Source organism: Brienomyrus brachyistius, chromosome 5, assembly GCF_023856365.1.
Source record: "Brienomyrus brachyistius isolate T26 chromosome 5, BBRACH_0.4, whole genome shotgun sequence".
Taxonomy (NCBI): domain Eukaryota; kingdom Metazoa; phylum Chordata; class Actinopteri; order Osteoglossiformes; family Mormyridae; genus Brienomyrus; species Brienomyrus brachyistius.
The window spans coordinates 6,664,722-6,685,952 of record NC_064537.1 but is presented as its reverse complement, the minus strand read 5'-3'; the positions used below and the strand labels follow the sequence as shown (position 1 = coordinate 6,685,952).

At 45.6% G+C, this 21,231-nt stretch overlaps 2 protein-coding genes across 3 annotated transcripts in view; one reads left to right on the top strand and one right to left on the bottom strand.

Moving 5' to 3' along the window:
* LOC125742008 (voltage-dependent calcium channel gamma-2 subunit-like) overlaps positions 1-6,366 on the top strand; it is a 61,269-nt gene extending 54,903 nt beyond the window's left edge. The window contains 6 exon segments of the mRNA XM_049013587.1: positions 4,154-4,245; positions 4,248-4,296; positions 5,798-5,997; positions 6,000-6,021; positions 6,024-6,061; positions 6,063-6,366. Of these exon segments, the coding sequence (XP_048869544.1) occupies positions 4,154-4,245; positions 4,248-4,296; positions 5,798-5,997; positions 6,000-6,021; positions 6,024-6,061; positions 6,063-6,335 (674 nt within the window). The 3' untranslated portion in view covers positions 6,336-6,366.
* Positions 6,367-12,190: 5,824 nt separating this feature from the next.
* ift27 (intraflagellar transport 27 homolog (Chlamydomonas)) lies at positions 12,191-17,719 on the bottom strand. Of its 2 annotated transcripts, none has more exons than XM_049013595.1 (7): positions 17,538-17,719; positions 16,770-16,849; positions 15,278-15,337; positions 15,086-15,145; positions 13,891-14,008; positions 13,664-13,773; positions 12,191-13,151 (listed from the first exon to the last, which is right to left on the bottom strand). In XM_049013595.1, the coding sequence occupies exons 1-7, from the start codon at positions 17,569-17,571 to the stop codon at positions 13,053-13,055; spliced, it is 561 nt and encodes a 186-aa protein (XP_048869552.1). In that variant the 5' UTR covers positions 17,572-17,719; the 3' UTR covers positions 12,191-13,052. The 2 variants fall into 2 exon arrangements, with proteins under 2 accessions (XP_048869552.1, XP_048869553.1); XM_049013596.1 differs by having other exon boundaries at positions 17,628-17,713.
* Between the last annotated feature and the right edge of the window lie 3,512 nt (positions 17,720-21,231).

Here is a 21,231-nt window from a genome sequence, read left to right as displayed (position 1 = left end):
AGATTAAAGCTGCTGTCAGCCATAGTACGAGGCGAAGGGAGACATTTCTGTATTGTTCTTATAAAGCAATTGCTGCATATTAGTGACAATATTATGGACATTTCACATGACAGAATGTCAAACAATTACGGAATTTATCTTTCCAGCATTGAACACGCTCCCTGCCCATGAACAGACCATTGAGAAAGGAACCCTGTTTTCACTAGGCGGAGCACTATCGCTAGCTTCAGTTACAAGTACCTCGTTTTTATTCGCCTACAGCGGTACACCTGTTCCCATTTCCCCCTGCTTCTGCAGGCCGCTTGCTGACTGTTTCCTGCTCACAGTAGAAAGCCGCACGGCGTTGATGGCTAAACGGGATCCTCTGTTTCCGCTGTGATGTCTCACACAGCAGTGTAACCAGCAGGCCTTTCCTGCGGAGTAAACCAATCAATGGCACCCAAGAGATGGTGGCCAGTCAGATGACAGACTGACAGCACTGGCACTGTGGCTATGCGACTGTAGTTTGTAGGGTCGCCCAAACTTTCCACCACACAAACATACCCTCCTTGCTCAGGTACCTCCCTTTCTGGCTGGCATCTCTTCTGATGCTTATCTTCTGAGAGCCCATGTTACATTGAATCTCCGTGTCGAGCACAGTCACAGCCCACCACCCTGCATGCTCTTTGCCGTTAGTCACTTTTATCCCGAGTGATGGACCCCCCCCAATTCCAACTCATCCCACTGGGCGTGTTTTCTGAAGCGGGTTGAGTAATGTGCTCGGTGATGTGAGAATGAGTGTGTGTGTGTTTTTTCTTGCTTGGGTTGCGGTCAGCAGCCTCTTCTTTACAAGGCCAGTTTTTTAACCTACACCCCCACATCCTGGATCCAGTCCTTCATCCCATTATAAATAGTCAGATATGCTTGGTTCGAACCAAATGTATTAAAAGCTTCAGAGGTTAGTAGACACACAGTCTAATCAGAATGGTAATCATTGCACGCAGGGAAGAGAAGACCCACGATGAGAACAGAAGAGGCATATTCACTAGAAGCACAGAACACCCAGTTTGATATGATTCTGTATTCCCATTTTAGCCCATGAGCTCACAAAGAAGCAGAATTCTTATAAACAGTCATGAAATCCTCATCTTCTCTTTCTTACACGAAAGTGTATGTCTTGTCAAAAAGTCACTGTCTGGGCCACAAGAAATAAGTGGTTGATCGCATGATCTCAACCTTCTTTTCATTTGCACGAATTTTTAATTGCGATCCCCTCAGGCTAACATTGGGCTCAGTTCGTCCCGGTTTGCTGACAGCAGAATGGACCCCACCCCATACTGTAGATGCTGACAGACCCAGACTGTTTTGGAGGGGTATCTATCTTCTGAGAACATCAGAATTGCAGTTGAGTTTAAAGAAGACCAGATGTCCTGGGATGGGCTGTTTTGGTTAATGAACCCTTTAACTTGCTATTCCTGTGACGTAATGTTTTGTGTTCTGGCTTCGCCCCCAGATCTTTCTCTCTGCTTGCTTATGCTCTGTTGCTCAAGCCTGTACACTACTGGAGAATTTTTCACGACCAGCCACCAGTTTTATTTCCTTTAGGTATTTTCCTTGTGCTGAAGTTATCCTTGACTTTCATTCTCTCCTGTTTTTAAACCCATTTCCACTCCTGTGCTCGAAATCCTCGTTCCGTCGTCTCATCCCCGTGCCACTCGGGTCCCCGTGCACAGGCCGTTGAGGCGAGGCAGTGAATCTGAAATGGCCTCTTGCATGAAAGTGAATCAATGAGTGCAGGAGTTCCTCGTGATGGACTGGAGTCTCACCAACGTAATGTCCTTCCCCTGTGATTTGCTCTTCCTGAGTTACAGCTGCCCTGCTGGCTGAGCGGTTTCTGAAGATCGACACGTAGTTTTCGAAAGACTGAAACTAAATGTGTGTGTAAAATGTGTGTCTTTCCATACAGCAACACAACCAGCCACAAAGCCATTATACTCGCATTAGGAGAATGCGAAAATCAACTGGTTGTTTTTGCCTATTCAGAGGCAATTTTCCTGTGACGTGTTGAACCTGTCCAGCAAGTAAAATTGTGTGGGGTTTTGTTTAAAAGGAACAAGGTTTAGTCAAGAAGGCCGATCCTTCGTAAAGAACAATATTCATACATAATCTGTAGCAAAGGCTAAGAAATGCAAAACACAACTATCAAATCAATGTCTGAGATATTTCTGGACCGGCAAAAGAAATGAATATAGCAAAAAACACAGCCTTCAGTTCAAGTGAAGTGGATTTAGCTGTACTTAACTCTCCCTCTCTCTGTCTGTCTCTCTCTCACTCCCTTTCTGCCTCTCTCTTGCACACATATACACAAAATGTTCACCCTGGCAGGATGACTCTCACACATCTCTCCTTTGTACATTCCACACACTCAAATGCATGCACTTGTGACTCGTATAACAAATCATGGATGCACACATTTATCTGTAGCAGACGCGCAAACACAGGAAATGTGTGATTTTGATGTCCCTCTACATTGAGCCATCAGTACAGAATCCACAGATGACACGTTTTATGCTTTAACTTTGAACGCAATAACTTTTGATGTTATCTTCATTCCTAAACTGCTGGCTTAATGAAGGGTTCTCACATGCAGTTTTATTACTTGGATTTGTGTGGCATCTTCATTTCCATCTCCAAAGGTTGCCCATTCAAAATGTGCATGCAGCCAATCCTATAGACCAGTGTTTCCAAACCTGGTCCTTGGGGACTCATAGACAGTCCATGCTTTTGCTTCCTCCCAGGGAGCAAAAATGTGGACTGTCTGACAGGTAGCTAGAAGGGGGCAAAAACGTCAACCGGCTGTGGGTCTCCGAATACTGGGTTGGGCAACATAGGAAGCTGCCTGGGGCACCAGCTTTGGAGTGGGCACTGGCTTGCCAGCTGATTTCACTTTGTGTCAGATTGGAGATCAGTAGCGGTAGTGATGCTCGCCTAGGGTGCCACATTGGCTTGGACCGATATTGCATGCATGCATGCCCCTGCATAGTCTCTGTCCCACGGAGCCTTGCATCTCTCTCCCTCCCCCACCACAAGCCCAAGTGTGGGTTGCTTGGCATCACCGGATAATATGCCGTAACTGGCCATGGCAGCGCCCGGCAGGGTTAATACGAGCAGGACCGGCGGGAGGGAGAGGAACTGGGCCAACACCCTGGGCACCTTGCATATTTCATAAGACTGCTACCCCTGCTTAACCGGAAGCCTGACGCACTCCACTTTGAGCTCACAGTCAATCCCTGGCCAGCTCCCCGTCCATCATCGGGGGCGTCTGGAGTTTTTTTTTCTTTATCATGAGCAGCCCATGAATGTTGCTTCTTTTTGATTGGTTCATTCTGAGCACACAGAGTAGCCTAACTTGCAGAAGAACGCTCATGGTGTGATGTGTCTGCCAGGGCATTAGTCTGGAGGTCTTTACATTTTTTGCCTGACTCGTTCAAGAGTTTGTTACAGCGTGTGTCCCTCACTACGTGGGGAGGGGTGTTTGTCAGCCATTGGATTTGAAGATATACAGCATAATATGGGCCTACAAGAGGGGAATCCTTGATTTTACTACCATTCTGGGTATGCATTGTGTTTCGATCGGTTCCAAAGTACACATGGTGTTGCCAGCGATACTTGCTAGTGAAACGACACGTATTGAACGGACAGGCGCATTTGAACATCACCTTGCTGTCGGTCCTGGAGCCAACAAGTTCAAGAGTGACTGTGAATGGTGGTTTACATCCAGCTCCCACATCTCAACCCCCCCCCCCCCCCCCCCAGTGTCAGCACTTTAAGAAGAAAAGTGCTGAAGTGGCAGCAGAGACCAAGGGAGGAGATGGGACAAAACGGTGAAAGTTTACCGATGCTGAGGAAAGTTTCTGCTTGCATGTTAAGCAGGCAGCCCCTACTGGGCAGGTGATCCAGCCTGTTGGTACCAGCAGTACTTGCGACCGCAATATCAAGAGGATTTCTAGTGCCAGAAAGGTGCTTTGTATTGGGGGGGGATTAGGGTCAGGCTACTGTCTTCGTTCAGTTCTGGCGAATTTCGTTTCAGGGCACTTGTTGATTTCATACACATATACAACCTATAGGGGGAGAGTCTCACTCTCTACCACTGGCTCTACCTTCGCATCTACAGGAGCTGTGCGAGCATCGAGCATCTTCCCCATCCTCAGCGTCATCCTACTCTTCATGGGGGGCCTCTGCATAGCTGCCAGTGAGTTCTACAAGTCACGCGCCACAACATCATCCTCAGTTCCGGCATCTTCTTCGTGTCAGCAGGTAAGGGTGGCCAGCTCAGGTGAGGCACCGCGAAAGCGTGGAGGATGGGAGAGGGAGGGCGATGAGCGACAGAAACACAGAGACGGAGAGCAGGGAAGGGTTCGAGTGGGGGGTATCGGCATGGCCGGGACTACAGTGAGCTCAAACTCCATTTGCAACGACCGACCACTCAGAAAAGTGCACTGGGGTTCCGAGGACTTATGCCAGTGAGCATCTGTGATAAACCACTAATTAGTTTAATCACACTCAGCAACCCCCCCCACCCCCACCCCCGGTCACCCACAGCTCCACGTCCCAGTTGAGGGAGAGTACGTAAAATAGGACAGAGCGGAAGAACAGCCCAAACTGTTTCAGGACCTGCAACGTGGCCCAGCTAATGGTAGCCTTTTGTACCACAATCAGAATGAGACACAATCCCCCCCCCCCCCCCCCCCACTATGCTAGGCTCAGAGCAACCCATTGGGATTAAACTCTAAAAATATGGTGTCCCTGACACACTTCATCACGCCTTCACAACGTCAAAGATATATATATTTTTTTGTGACTGAACAAAACAAATTTACGATGTTATATTAAATAAAGGTAGTGGGGAAATGAGGGAAGAATCACAGTTGGTCGAGCCTGTGATTGTGTTCCTGTTCTGGTCCCAGAGAGAGTTGAAAAGCAGCTTGGGCACCGAGGCTTCTGGGGGCCTCGTGTCAGAGCCCCTCCTCCCTCCTGCTCCAGTGCCAGACTGGTCAGCTGGAGTCATCCCGACATGTGGTGGCTGTTTCTGCCACATGGATTTACATGCCTGTGTGGTACTGGCTCCCAGAGGGCACAGAGAGACAAACTGCAATCTGCAAGAGCAGTGTTCCCAAGCCGGTCCCTCAGGGACCCACAGACGGTCCACATTTTTGCTTCCTCCCAGCTCCCAGTAGGAGGAAAATAGTGGACTAATGCAGATCCCTGAGGAGAGGATTAGGAAACATTGAGCAAGAGCATCATTGTGTGTAAAGTTGATGCATGCAGCTGAATTGTGGGAACAACTTGGTGCTTTTATTAAAAGTCCTTTACAAATTAAATGTTTTACGCATAATGTTTGATAAGGTTCATTAAGCTTCATTTTGGGTGTTGAGCACGGCCAAATTAGGGGGACGGGGGTAGCCACTGTTCTAAGCAACCAGAAAAAATGTTTGTGTCGCCTACAACTCAGGGACCTGGTATAAAGTCCAGGCTAGCTCACTCATAAGCCTGCCTTGCTGGTGGGTGTAAATACAAGACCCCTCATGACAGTTCGACCAAACGTGCTATAAACCACTCACTTTGCACCCTTATTCTCATAGCCTGCATGTTGTTTGTTGACGGCCCTTTGGTTACTCGTGCTGGTTATTGATTGAGCGCCTATGCCAAGGTCCATCACGATGATATGGGCCATCTCCATTCCAGCAATGCATGCAGAAATCCTTGACCATCTCTATCTCTCTCTCTCTTTTCTCTATCTCACTGCTTCTCTGGCCAGGCCTCAGCAACATCATCGGGATCATCGTCTACATATCAGCCAACGCGGGGGACCCCTCTAAGAGCGACTCCAAGAAGAACAGCTACTCGTACGGCTGGAGCTTCTACTTCGGCGCGCTCTCCTTCATCATCGCTGAGATGGTGGGCGTGTTGGCGGTTCACATGTTCATCGACCGGCACAGGCAGCTGCGGGTGGGTGCTGCCGTGCCCCCGACTACCTGCAGAGCTCGCCATCACGCGCATCCCCAGCTATCGTTACCGCTACCCGCCGGCGCTCGCGCTCCAGCTCACGCTCCACGGACCCCTCGCAGTCCCGCGACGCCTCGCCCGTGGGCCTCAAGGGCTTCAGCGCGCTGCCGTCCACGGAGATCTCCATGTACACGCTCACCCGGGATGCCCTCAAGCCCGCGACCACGCCCACCGCCACCTACAACTCCGAAAGGGACCACAACTTCCTGCAGGTGCACAACTGCATCCAAAAAGACCTGAAAGACTCATCCCACACCAACACAGCCAACCGACGCACTACCCCAGTATGAGACTGTCCCACGGTGGAGAGGGTGGAGGGCAAAGAAGGGGTGGGGTCGGCATGGAGGAGAAGGGGGGGGGGGGTTTGCATAGAACTGAGGAGGAGATACAAGAGGAGCCCCGAATTCTACAGATAAGATGATATTCCATGTCAAAAAAAAAAATACAGAAAAAAGTTTTAAAAAAGAAAATGCATGATTTTCCCATCTACCATTATTTAAAAGAAATTTAAAAAATGTTTGTAAGACATGAACTGGAATGAAATCTGGATGAATGGGAGAATAGGGGCAGGAGATCTGGGGGGGGGGGGGCAACCAGGGGTGGGGTCAGTGAGGAGGTGGGGAAGGGGGTGGGGCAGACGGGACCGCAAACCCTCCCTCTTCACCCATCTCCGCCCTTCCACTTCTGTCTTTTATTTAATGTATTTATTGATTTTTTTCTTCTTTTTTTGCATTAAAACTGTGAAACCACCGTGGCTTGAGATTCGGAAAAAAAGTGGCTCAAACCACGAAAAGTTAATATATGTATTAATTTTATATATGAATATATATATATATAAGTAAATATGTTAATAAATAACTGACTCCTGACACACAGAACAAACTAAATGAACTAACTGAATATTTGTGGAAGCTGAAGTGAGAGAAGTCATCTTGACCGGCTGCTTTAAAGACCGAAAAGAGACAAAATAGCGATTCTCCACAACGATGCTGCTGTCAAGCGCAAACGAGCAAAGCAGTAAATGTTAGACAAATTCTATCCTTTAAAATGAACCTCCTCCTCTTTCTCTGGCATCCTGCTCCCTTTTCTTCTTTCTGTCACCAAAGGAGAGTGAATCTGACAGCCCCGAGGCAGAAGATAACCACATTAAAAAAAAAAAATTTTTTTAATAAAGCATAAATAGATTTAAAAAAATAAAAGCGAGGGGAAAAAAGACTGATTTGGGGGAGGAATAAAGGAAAGGAGATCAGGGAGAAAAAGAAGAGGATGCTAATCAAAAAACAAGAAAAAAAAAACAAGTATTAAATACTCCAGGAGCTGAAGCTGAGTGACTCACAAATTTACATGCATGCTAAAACATACAGCAAATCTGCTCTTGAGAAACTTAAGTTTTAAAGGTTATTGGTAATTATAAGGGGAAAAAAAAGATGACGCCGAAGTTTAAAATGTTTACTTTTTGTTCTGTAATTGTACTTGTCTTTTTTATGATTCTTTTTTTTCGGTGGGGTTTTCATTTATTTTATGCTTTGGAAGGAAAAGCAAAGAGCACTGAGCTAACGACCTTTTTTAATTCCTTTGTACATGTGTCCTTTCTTTTCGATTTGAAAGCTCACACAGCCTTAGCCATATTTTTCTGCTCTGAGTTGCGTTGTGTTGTCCAAACAGAAACGGTCATTAAAGATGCCAATACTGAACAGTCCTAAACTTAGATGCATCCAGACCCCGTAATGAATAAAATTGGAACCCCAGAGGGAACAAAAATGATCCCGGCCCATTTTTTTCCTTAATCTCTGTGACCCGTGCAGGGCTTCCTAATGACTTAATGAGAGGTGCAGTACATGGCTTTGTCTGTGGGTCACAAACCATGATTACTGAGCCTCTATTTTAACAGGTACTTAACTGGATGGTCCAGGTAATCACAGCATTACAGCCTCCTGTGTCTATTATCTGGCGTTGTGGTCTGTGGTTCTTCCAGAGTGTCTTAATTCAAATCGTTTTTTAAGGTCTCTCCAAGACGAGGGGGCCAGGTACTCTTCTGGGAATGGGGGGGAGGGGGGGGGGGTAGCAGAGGGCCCCGCGTTGTTTGTGTCATGGGGGAATAGTAATAAAGAGTGGGCCTGATTCTCCAAAACTTGGGGTTTCATGGAAACTAAAATGTGTTTGTAGAATAGGGTCGAACTCTACCGGCAGATGTGTGGCCGTGCTAAATGATGAGGCTGTGTTGGTGAGGCTGGTGCCCACAGCAACCTTTTGGGAGGGTACAAGTTTACGGGAAGATGATCTGCTTATGAAACCGGTGAAAAGATCTGGGCTCACATGACCGTGTATGTGCTAGGAGGCTGACGGTACCTAGGGAGACAACTGAAAGTTGTCCTGCCGACTCTTGGACTGCATTCATTGCTGGAGCTGAAATTCAGCACGTACAAGGCAGACATCATCACGTACGATTATAGTTCAGGATGGTGACCTACCAAGGTCAAAGTGGTACACAGTTGACCCCTCTGCATCACGACTTTGCCCACAAGAGATTAAACGGGAGTTTTTACGAAAACCACGAATGACTCATGAAGGCCATCAGAATACACACGAAACGTTTAGTAGCTCATAAATGCATAAAATATATGTAACAATGCTGGTTTGGAGGAAGCCAAGTGTGTTTACAGCAGACTCCCGCATGATATCTCGCAGTGATCTTTGAACTGACATTTCGTTTTATGTTGTTTTAGTGCCCTAAACTGTGCTAAAGTCATGCGTCCAAAGCGTAGCACTTCCAGTGGTGCTCCAAAGAAAAAGAGGGAAGTGATGAACTTAAAAGGTTGAATTGTTGCTCACACACTCACAGCGTCCCCCAAACCCACTGGCCGGAGGTGCTTGCTTTGCTCACCAAGGGGACCAAAACCTTTTTACACAATTTTTCCAGATTCCAGGCAACGCCTGTGTCCCCGAACCCACACGATGCGGAAGGGATGACTATATACACAGAGAATGTAAACAAAATATACAAATGAAAACATCATAAGACTGCAGATCACGGACACAGATTACACAAATATTTTACATGGATTTATATGGTATTGCCTCTGACATTGTTATATATATTATTACCTAAGTTTGTGCATCTATACAAGCCTAATAATTATTATTTGCCGCCAGATGGACAAATATATTTTCCCTCATTCAGTTCTTCAGTCTTTTCGTCCTTCCTGTCAATCTTGCTTTTCCTTCCTTCCCTGAATTTCCATCCCCGTAAAAACACACTCAGGCTGAATTCGGGATGACGACTTAAATGAATGACAGTAGTTGAGAACTGGGGTTGAGAACTTCGGTCAGCTGGCTGGCATGAGATTTTCAGTTTGAGGCAAGTCTGCACATGCATGTACTTCTGTTTTATTTATTTTAGTGATTAATTGTCATCGTTGACACACCACAGCACACAGTGCGCAACAACAAAATGTGTCCTCTGCATTTAACCCATGTGTGACAATGTGAATGTGAGCAGCTAATTCAGTGCCCGGGGAGCAGCGCTTGGGGGATCAGGGTACCTCAGTGGTGCCTTGCTGGTCGGGGATTCCAACCTGCAATCTTTCAATTACAAGTGCGCTTCCCGAACCACTGCCCACAAACATTTGCATGTTTTATTTCCTTGTAAATAATCTGTAGGGTTTGCAAACTGCCCCAAAGCTTTTGATTGAGCTCATTTTAGGTTCATAATGGAATTCGAGATTTGCTGTAAAATGTCTTGCATGAACGTAAGATCCTGAAAGCATGAGTGTCACGCCACATGTGTGAGGCTTGGCAGCCCTGGTGATCATAACCCTATTTGTGCTGGATGCTTTTACTGCCTTCCCTGAATTACTTAGGAGACTTCATGGTTTTGCCCTGTGGAACACACATTACTGTCTGTGCTCTGCTCCAGCACACTTCAAAGCACAGCAAATAAATAAGACATCGTTCAATGTGTAAATGCAGGCACATCCTCCATTTTACACGCTAGCTGTATATTAGTACATGTCATAGATAAGATAAGAATATATACTGAGTGTATGTGTAACTGCCAGCCCCACTGCATAGTCGCATTCATTCCCTCCTTGCGATTTAACACGCCTTAGTGCGGAGCATCACAGTCTGAGTGCTTCTGTGTTAGCATGTGGAAATCTCTATACTTCACTCTCTTGCTACCCAGCATCCTCTATCCTGGTGGGATGATCAAAGCCTAGCATGTCTCAGACGTGTAAGAAAGAACAGGGTGGGAGACAGTCGGAAGAATAGTGCAGGGTAACAGTGAGCGTGGTGAAGGCAAGATCAGCATACCGCCCCCTTCTGGCTTGGAGGACGAATCGTTGATTCTTGTAGTAGGGGAAAAAAATACTTGTTGCATAAAGCCACCAAGACCAAACGATATTCTAGACCTTTTTAGATATTTTAGACCTTTAACATTTTCAATAGATTTTTAAATTAAGATAAGACGATTCCCTATTTAATTCAGTCTGATGTATATATATAGATTCCTATTTCTTGGAGAGATCACTTAAGCCAGAAAAACACTCACCGATCGTGTGCATTATTTGGTCATGCTGTGGCTAGCTGGGAAACTGCTGGAGATGTGTGTTAACACCGTGGAGCCAGGGAGCAGCTGCAAAAAACACTCACCTGCGTTTTTGGGTCAGGGACTGTTCGGGGCAATAGAACAGTAAGTACTTTCACAGAGCGGAGAAGCTGCTGGACAGGGGAAAAAAAAGGAGATAAGAGCTAATTCAGCACAACCCTGGGCTCAAACCTGTGATGTCAGACCGAAAGTCACATGTAAATGGCTGAATATGTGTCCTAATGGCGCAAAGTTTTCTGACCATATGCGGTTCTGGCATAGTGGGAATGCAGAAAGAGAAGATCTGACACCTCATTGGCAAAGAGACTTTAACCCCAGACCCAGAAGAAAGTCTTGGTGTCTCCTGGAATCAAGAGAATGGGATAGAGAGAGAGAGAGAGAGAGAGAGCTCTGTCCTGTTTGATGGGCTGCCAGCTACACCACCAAAGGGCTCTATTGGACAGGTGACGAACCACGCCAATTAATGTTCGATCTGCAGTCCTGCCTCTGCTTATCAGGGTTGAAGCTGTTTCTCTATGACGAGACGGATGTTCACGTGTCGAGTATAAAACACATTTGATGCGGGGGGCTAATGTGATTGGCTTATTGCGCCAGAACAAATAAGTTACAATGGGGCAAAAAAGGCTATGAAAACAAGGTTAAACAGCAAGGGCGGGAAAAAAAAAAAAAAAAGCGAAATTCCTTTTTTACAAATCAGTCTGAAAACTGTATTACTCATGCGCCCTCTTGTGGTGGCACCTGGCACTACAACAAGGGCCCTGGAGAGTCAATGGCAGTTAAGGTTGCGCCTCAGAAAACAGGTGTGGAATACTAATAGGTGCACAGCAGTGCACAGGAGCTGCAGCCCAGCAGGCTTAATAACACTGTCGGTCTCCCCTGGCCAAGGGAATGCGGACAAATGATGTTACACATGGGGGGTGGGATAGAGCCTAAAACAGCATTTTGATAGCTGCGATCTTCACACTCAGGCTCCCACCTTGTGAAAGGCAGCAGGGCACAGGTCCTCGTACCCCAGGCCACGTCCTCCGCAGATCCAACACAAACCGTTTTGAGGGCATCACCGCCACGCAAAAAAAAAAAAAAGGCATGCAGAAGAAGCAGGGAATGGGGGGGTCCAGGAGGTTTGCAGCAAACGGCCCCGCTCCACACCCACCCACCCCCGTGGGACACACATCACTCCTGGACCCTGCTGCTGTGCCTGGGCTTGTAAGCAGATATAATTACAGTACATAAGTATTCAACACAGCTGCTTACTTTCTCCAGGAGTCGCAAGTCGATTTTGCACAAAGCCGCCTGCAAAAGGCCCACCTCAAAGGGTTCCTGTACTCTGAAGCACAGCTCCATTCCCTAAAGCTTAAAGGAAACCTCACATTTTCAGAAACTAAAGTGCATTTTAAATATTTATGGCCTTTCACCAGACACGTACAACACCCCTTGACTTAATGATGAGGCTGCTCTGAAGCAGATTACTATAGGCTAAGTGGAATGGTCGACCTTGTCAGCTATGAAAAACTAACAGATATAGGATTTTGACCTGAATTAAAATTTGAGAATAACTTTATTTTCATTATTGGCCGAAGGCAGAACTTCTGAAAATATCCAAGGATATAAAGTGCTGTGCTGGAATTTCACGTGACACACATTGGGAACATCTCACCATCCCAGGAGGACACAGACGTTCACAGTTTTTTTTTTTTCTTCTGACCAGCCAACAGGTTTTCCCACAATGCACTGGGGCATATGATATAACGTACTGTTTAAAATCCATTATATCATAGCATACATCACAAATACAGCTAAATGCCCCCTGTCAGGTCAACGGGTCAAAGTTTAAACGAGACTGGACCTGCTACAGAACCAGTGAAACGGGAAAACCTTCTTACACAGAGGAAATTAATTTTTTCTCCTTTGCCATTTGTAGACGGTGTTTCTGCGCCTGTCATTTATCAGAACCAGGCCGTCCTCACGGTCACATGCTTTTAAGCTCTTTCTACGACTGTTGCCTTGCTGAACAAAGTTAAGTGACGATGGTATCCAACAGCAAGGTACCGCCTAAGAACTGAGCTCCGAGTTTCGCTCCAACCCACATCCCTTTACCCACCACTGAGAAAAAAAACATTCATTAGCAGATGAAGTCTACGGTGCATCAGAGGCTTTCATGGCAAGTGCTGTTACAGGCTGATCACAAACGCCACCACTGGTAACAAAAACAACTTTTTATAACAACAAATTCAGAGATGTAATAGCTGAAACTGAATTACAGAATTATAAATATACGGAATTTCATTAACAGAACGACACTGAAGTCTCTGCTCTTCAACGCTCCTGAAAGCCATGGCAGAAGATTCCAGTCCGGTTTTATGTCACTTTTGGATCTGGAGAGTGTGCGGGGTCTGGAGATCTAGGCCAGGCTGTGGATCACCTGAATCCGGTCCTGGTACATGCTGTAGAAGGCTTGGGCCAAGCTGACAAAGGGGGCCTCGCAGTTCTCAGTCTCCTTCTGTAACACACAGGCGGTCACACACGCACAGCCTGAATATGTTTTTATTCAGCCAGAATAAAAACCTGTTATTCTGACATTGTGGGGACCGTCTTAGTAGTCCCCACAAAGGGAAACTCAATTTTATAAAAAAAAATCTGTAACTGCAATCAAAAAACTGAAGATGCCAAAAAATATTGTATTTTGTTTGGTTTCTTATGGTTACGTTTAGGGCTTGGTAGGGGTTAAGGGTGTCATAAGGGTGAGGGAAATGGAGAGTCCCCACAAAGATATAATTATAAACCTGTACGTGTGTGTTTGTGAAAGAGAGAAAAACACAGCTATAAAGAGGGACTGTGGTAGGGAAGTCTGTGTGCCAAATAAACAGTATCAGCCGGTGGATGTACAGCCACAGCATCTTTCCTACAGGTTGAGGGGCGTGACAGCGCTTACGAAGGTGTGAGTATAGCTCAGCACTGCTGCCAGAGGGGGCAGGCCAGCCGGCGCACGCGTGGGAGGGCATGTAAACTCACAGCCGAGGTCTCGTGGTACTCTAGGCCCTGGCTTTGGGCCCAGTTCTGGGCCACGGCCTTCTCCACCTCCCGCCGCGACGAGAGGTCCGACTTGTTGCCCACGAGCACCCCTGCATGGTATAAATGCACGTGACCGTCATTGGGCCGGCTGCCACCCCCACCCGCTGCAGGGGTAAGTCCGCCTCCCCTCCCCCATCCAATATCCCAGCCCTTCGCATCCAACTTACCTGGGACTTGCAGGCCCTGGCTGTGTGTCCTCACCCGCTCCAACCAGCGACCGCAATTCCTGAACGACGCCTCGCTGGTCAGATCAAACACTAGGCACAGCACTGACAGCTGCCCCCACTGCATGGGAGGGAAGTGGGACAGACACAGCTGTGAGCCAGGATGCTCTGCTACTCCTATCAGAGCTGACGTTACTCCTGACGCCAAAGACGGACCACAGCAGCTACAACACTGAGAAACTCTGTTACCACAATACTGCTGTACAAAGGCAAAAGAAAGTAACTGCATATTTTATCAAAATTCAGCTATGACCAAAATTGGATCTCTTAGGCTCTGTTTTATCTTGGGACAAAATATTAGTTTTACTGTGCTCAGTTTTGAAGGGAAAACTATCATTAACTGACTTATTACACATTCAGTTAGACTTCGAAGGCCCTTTTCTCCGTTTCAGTGTAAATGTAGTTACTTTGTTATGCCATACGGCAGTATACCTATGAAGGGAAAGTACGGACATATGGTTTTGGTACTACATGAATATCTTTCGGTATAAAGTTCTCTCCTTTCAGAAAATTGATCATTGTGATTTTATTAATGCAACACCCTAGGACTATGACTGCCCTAATGACAGAAATAAGTAAGGCATAAAATGAAAACTGTAACACATGCATGTGGCTGACATTTGCATTTAGTAATTACAGAGAACACCCTATATGGTATGCTAGTACATCTACAATCCGCCTCACGTTGTGATGTCATTCGACGCTGGTACCAGTTTTTACGCCAGTGGAAAACTTGAAGTACTATACTTTTGGTACTTTCTTGAAGTACCAAAAGTACGGCACATGGTGTGGTGGAAAAGCGCCCCAATTCCCCAATCCACATGCAAATTCCACACATATGTGGCTGGAAACAAAGTCCTCGGCCCAAAAGCTGTGTGGTCTCGGTGTCACCGCACAAATAAACTGCTACGCAGAAACCAAGAACATATGCTGTCACCAGGATTCACTTTCAATTAAGCTTCTTTAAGATCCACAAAAAAACATCCACAAAGTGAAATATTACTACAGGATTAGCAATGACAATGAAAAGCTGCACATTTTGGCCAACTGCTACTAATGTGACGAAGGACCTGGGCAGATGTTTTTTCCTGAAGTTGGGTCAAGTGAGGACGAGTGAACGGCATGATGCTGCCCTCACCAGCTTCTCACATGGTTCTGCGAAGGTCTCCTTCCCAGCAGAGTCGAAAATGAACAGCTCCTACCCAGCAAGCAGAACGCAGGGGCGGGTAGATTAAAGACACGCAAAGGCATCAGAAATCCAGTATGACCCTATTAAAACCAAACAGAAAGGGATAAACATACTAATGAATTGGGGGGAGGGGGGACTCACCACACTGTCGCTGCTGTTTGGGATATTCACAGATTTCACCAAAAGCTCCACTCCCACTGTCTGGGGAAATTAAATCCATAAAGTCAACCATTATCAGCCCTAGAACTCTATGCTGCCTCCATTCCCCTGCAAGCCCCCTAGAGGGCACTGTGCTGTTCCACCCTAACCGTCCTTATTCTGAACTGAGGCACTCAGTTCTTTCCAAAGCTCAGGTGTATTACGATTCAAAGGGACTGAGACACTCCCCGTGGTCCTGCCGAATTTCCCTTCAGAGCCTAACACGCTGACGAGGAATTTATTGACTAAACATTTCACCAAACTGCACAAATTATTTTGAGAAAGGGGCTCCTTACGTTCTTCGGAAGCAAAATAAGGTAACAGGGACGATTCAGCACTTTAGGGGACCAAATGGGTAAAGTGGTGAAAGCTGTTAGTTCTCAGACTCCTTGACTGTTGCTCACGAAAAATAAAGTAAGGCGCTGAAAAGAGAGGGGAAAATATACGAACGGTTTATACAGACACAAACGGAGCAGAAGGGGAGATCCTTTCGTGGGTGAAACGTGCGCTTTAGTTTTGCTGGTTTTCACAAATAATACGTGCGAAAACTTAAAGTAAACTGCTCTTGCCTCAAGCCATTTGTCAGCGTTAAGTAACAAAGCCACAGCGTGACCGCGCTGCGGCCGGGGTAATTTACTTATTAATCATTTAAAGCCATTGAGGCAACTGCTGTGTCAACAATTCCTAAACAAAAATCCATAAACTTGGCAAATTTGAATGTCCTGATGTGCTGCTAATTAATATATCTGGCTTTCCCCGACAGTCTTTCATTAGGTACTTATAGGCACAGCTACCATAACTGAAATAAAGCGTGGCTAATCTTTTGACATGTGGATGCGCGGCTGTGAATTTCCTTTGTTACAGAGTTGTATTCGAGTACTCATTAATATTAATAAGAGAAGCGCTACCTGTTTTTTCTAAGGCAGGGCTGCCCAACCCTGCTGCTGGAGACCTACCATCCTGCAGAGCTTAGGTACAGCCCTAATTTAACACATATGTTAAATATGTTAAATTATAATATAATGAAGGGATAATCAGACCTTTCAGTTGCATCGCAGTACTAGCCAGCTACGTTGAAGCTAAGTTGGTTCTAATACTGATATGTGTGAACATGGGCTTTGGTCTGGAGTTAACCCAGCCACCCCCAGACCCACGCAGTCACCTGAACATCTCGCCCCCCTGCCCCTGATCCCTCCAACTGAATTCCCTTACAGAAAATTTACGATATATTTTAAATACATTAAATAACCGCATGTATGTTAGTAACATTTTCTACAAAGCCAGAGAACGAACACCTGCGTTAGTTCTATGCATCACCACTGCAAAACAAAGTTTAGCAATGTTTATTATGGTGGTCATAATTATTACTAATGCTAATAGATATTCAGGCCATGCACAGGCAGTGAGGCGGACACCCGCGAGCGGCGCAGCCCACCATGCTGTAGTTCCTCTGCAAATGGGCCCCGTCGCCGCGGAACATCTGACACACGGCGCTTTTCCCCACGGCAGAGTCTCCTGCGGTCACACAACATTTTAAGCTGTCAAATTCCAAGTAACTACACACAATACCCCCAATACAAGCACACTAAATAAATCATTTAAAAGAGTAAGTTCTAAGGAAGCAGAAAACTGCTAAACTGTTGCCAGATTTGCCGGTGGAGGGTGCCAACTTCATCCATTACCAGCTACCATTTGGTTTGGTGAAATAATTTGTACAAAAATTATTTGTTAGATAAGGATCTTAGATAAATCTTCTGAATGAAGTCGCGTTCAGCAATAGGCCCTAGTTCGCCCGTTAGACGGATGATACACTCTGCACGAAAAGTTAACGATAAAATCCGTTTATTTTCCAGTGCCATTCTTTAAATGAAGACTTACTGGATCCATAGTGAGTGATCATAGCACCACGACTGCATTTATATGTGGGATATAATCCTGTCCACTCGTATAACTAATTAAATAAGTGAGTTTTGAAGGAAAATGTACAGTAAACTGGTTAACAAGCTAGCCACCAGTCTCGAGTTCTTTATCCATCCAAGATCCAGCTATTATTTTCCAAACGAAAGTGACAAAGGCATTTACTGAAATCAGATTTTTTTTTGTCTTTGTCTGATTTTCAGATCAGAATATTATATTAGCTGCTAGACGCAAGACACATTGTACTGAATAACTAGCTAGCCGGCTAATTCCTGTTAAAGCTTACCGACTACAATGCACCTCGCTCTCAGCTTCACCATGGTATAATGCGCTTCATAAAATTACAGAATGCGACAGCACGAACCCCAAAATGTACCTCTGGTCGTTTTATTTTTGCTAAAACATTCTCGTAATCAAGTTTAGTCCTGTTACTTAGCTTAGCTAGGCGTCTCTTAGCAACCGAAAGAGCGATCCCCATTGGTTAACTTACTGAAAGTGTAGGTGCCTAAAATATACTATTGGTTCTCCTTCTTATAATGCGGACCAATAGGCGAATCACTCATTCTGAAGTATGTTTTTTTTTTTTGACAACGTGTTTCGTCATCATATCCAGAAAAAAACAATAATAAAATAACTCCTACGTCTTAAAGTTCTGTTTGTTCGGTACAGCACACGACTTTACTGCGTACTCGTCTGAGAATTAATTACACCATGTGATGTAAGTGGCAGCATTATGTTTCAGTGGCTGCAACTGTGTGTGCAGAGGTGACGTGTGTTTGTGTGGGTTTCCTCCAGTAGTCTAGAAGTATGTGAGTAAGTGAATCGGTGTCATTAGATTAATTGCCAGTAGTGCATGATTGCCCTGTGATGCACCGGCAGCCTGTGCAGGGTGTCGCCTGCCTCGTGTCTTGTCCTTTCTGGGATAGGCTTCAGGGAAAAAAACATTAACTAATGTATTCGTGTGTCCTCAGGGACTTGGTGACACTAGACACACTAAGCTGAATGGGGTGGCTTGCTGTCTGGCTGTAATAAAAGCCTGCGGGTGCTGCATTCTCTTCGTGACTAAATAATATTGGCTCATTGAGGCTCAAGCGCCTCTGATGCATTGTGACAGGAGCAGAAATGAAAAGCAAATTCAATGTGGTTCGCATCTCTCTCTGGATCTGCTGAAAAATATTTTTTTGATTGCAGTGCACTCAGTTTTGCCAGAGTCTGAGCTCCTGTACTATGTATGCGCATTATATTTTGCGAGTAGCTCTTGAGGACGGGCTCTTACCTGCAGAAGATATACAGCCAAGAGGCATCCTGCTCTGCAAACGCAGTGCAGATCAGAGCCCATCCTTCATTGTAGCTTTAACTTTCAATAACCAGAGAACGAAGATTATGGCTCTCTCAGGGAATGTGCGCTCAAAGATTTCTGCTGTTCAGCAGAGCTTGTGTTAAGTGTTTCTCCAACGAGAGCCAATTTTGTTCCCAAATGTGTTGGAAAAACCTTACACCCTACCGAGTCAGCAATTTAACGTTATTAATCCACAGAGATGCTCCTGATGCCATCAACGAGCTTCTAAAATGAGACTAGACTTGTACACTATGGCGGAAAGGCAGAGCTGTAATACCTCTTCACCAACGTTCGGGAAGTAGAGGTTAACATGTGCTTTTCAGGCTCACACCCTCATGAACTTTTTGAAAGTCACACAACGTTACACAATACTGGCAGTCAAACCTCACTGCATCGCATCACAATTTACTGATAACAAACACACTCTAGACACATTTGTATTATTATAATTCACCCATGGAGGTATATTTTATGAGTGGATGTGTTTGCCCTGTATTTCTGAATATGGTTAATATATACTTCACTGCAGTATTTTAGCAGGGAATATTTTTAAACAGTACAGATTAGTACAGACATTAAACACTAATTAGACCAATAAAGTGAGAAGAAAATGGGCTGGAATAGCGACTACACCATACATAATTCTTTTGGAACTGAGTTTAACACGCCTAATGTATAATTTACTGTATTACATTTACATTTACTTTCATTTCGCACATGCTTTTGTGCAAAGTGACTTTCAAGTCAGGCAAATGGCACATTACAAACATCCCTGCTGTTGAGGAGTCACCTAGACATGGCTGAGCTTCCAGCAAGTGATCAGCTACAATGAAATTGCAGGTTTCCTATCATATTCTATTCTTTAATTTGCAATATCCATTTTCATTGACAATGTATTGTCAAATGTTCTATTAGCTGACAGTTCTGAAAATAATACGACCAATAATTGTTAATATGCATGCATCCATTCATTGACACTACTTATCTGGGTCGTAGTGAGCCTGGGGGATATCCCAAGAAGCAGGTCGGAGAACACCTGATTCCTTTTTATTTTGGGGGGGGGGGACCCATACAAATACTGAGAAACTCCACGCACTCAGAGCAAGGGTTGTGAGGCACTGCATGTAGTGCAGTTCTAAGCACCAAAATATACTAATGTAAAATGCTAATATGATATGATAAGATAATACAATAACAGATGGATTTGTTGCCAGGAGGCAGTCTGTGCCTGTCTGTGCCTGTCATGGCAGTGATACTAGGACCCCCTGGTGGACGCTAGTGGTGAGAGAAGATGTTAAGCTGAAGGAGGAGGCTGTCAGGACTATGCTTCCAATCGGGTATTATGAGAAAGCTGAAAGGTCCCGACAGAGCTGCCGAAAAGGCCGACACAGCAGTGGGGGCTGGAGAATGTGTGACTGGGGAGGCCGTGGAGAGGGAGGGCTGTCCCAAAGTACCCCATGACAGTAAAACAAAAATGCTGGTCCCTATTTTTAAAAAGGGTGGCTAGAGGGTGTCTTCCAGTCATAGGGGGGGCATACTTAACCTCCCAGGGAAAGCCTGAGTATTTGAATGTAGACTGAGGAGCCTTGCATTTAGGAGGAACAATGTGGATTTCAGGCTGGTCATGGAATAGTGGTCCAATTCTTCTCCCTCACATAGCTGTGTGAGGGTTTGTGGAAATATGCTGACAGTCTATAAGTGTTTTGTGGACTTGGAGGCGTGTGACTACATGCCCTGTGACAAACTGTGGGTGGTACTGCAGGAGTATGAGACACTGAGCTTATACTGCCTGGTGCTCTGTCCCAGTATGAATGAAGAGAGTTTTTCTACTTCCTTAGCCCCAAAACTGAAACTGTAAAGCGTAGGTGTTAGCATCTGGCAATGGGTGTGTCTTGTCTCCTCTACTGTTTGTGGACATCCCTGCTATTTGCAGACGATGTCATACTTTTGGCGTCGCCCAGCCAAGACCTCCATCACACGCTTCCGTGGTTTGATACCAAGTGTGAACCGGCAGGCATGAAGATCTGCACCCACAAAACCAAGGCCATGGCACTCTCTGAGAAAAGAGTCGATTGCTTCCTTCAAAGCAGGAGTCTGCACTGTGTAAAGGAATCTAAGTAACTTTGCTTCATGTTTTATGGGTGATGGTTAGAGGGAACAGGAGAGTGACAGGCAGATTGGTTTGGTAACACACAGCTTTACTGGTCCCTACATTGTCTACTCTCACCAATGCTTATGAGCTGGTCTAAGTCTGAAGTAGTAGCAGTCAAAATGAAGATTCTCCACAGGGTTGAGGGACCTTGACATAGAGCCGCTGCTTCTCTGAATAGAACGCTCAGTGGTTCAGGCATCTTATAAGGATGCCACCTGGCCGGTTCCCAGTGGGGCTTCTCCGAGCCTGTCCCACAGACATAGGCCTCAGGGAAGACCCAGGACACGCTAGAGGGATTCTGTCTCCCAAATGGCTTGAGAATGTCTAGGGAGCCCCCATAATAAGCCGGAATAAGTGGGGGGAAAAATGTGCGGCCTGGTCTGTTCAGCATGCTGCCACCGAGATCCTCACCAGGAGAAGCAGCAGGAGAATGACATAATGAGATATTACATCTAATTTTTTTTTATTTAATCATGGTCTCGTTTCTGG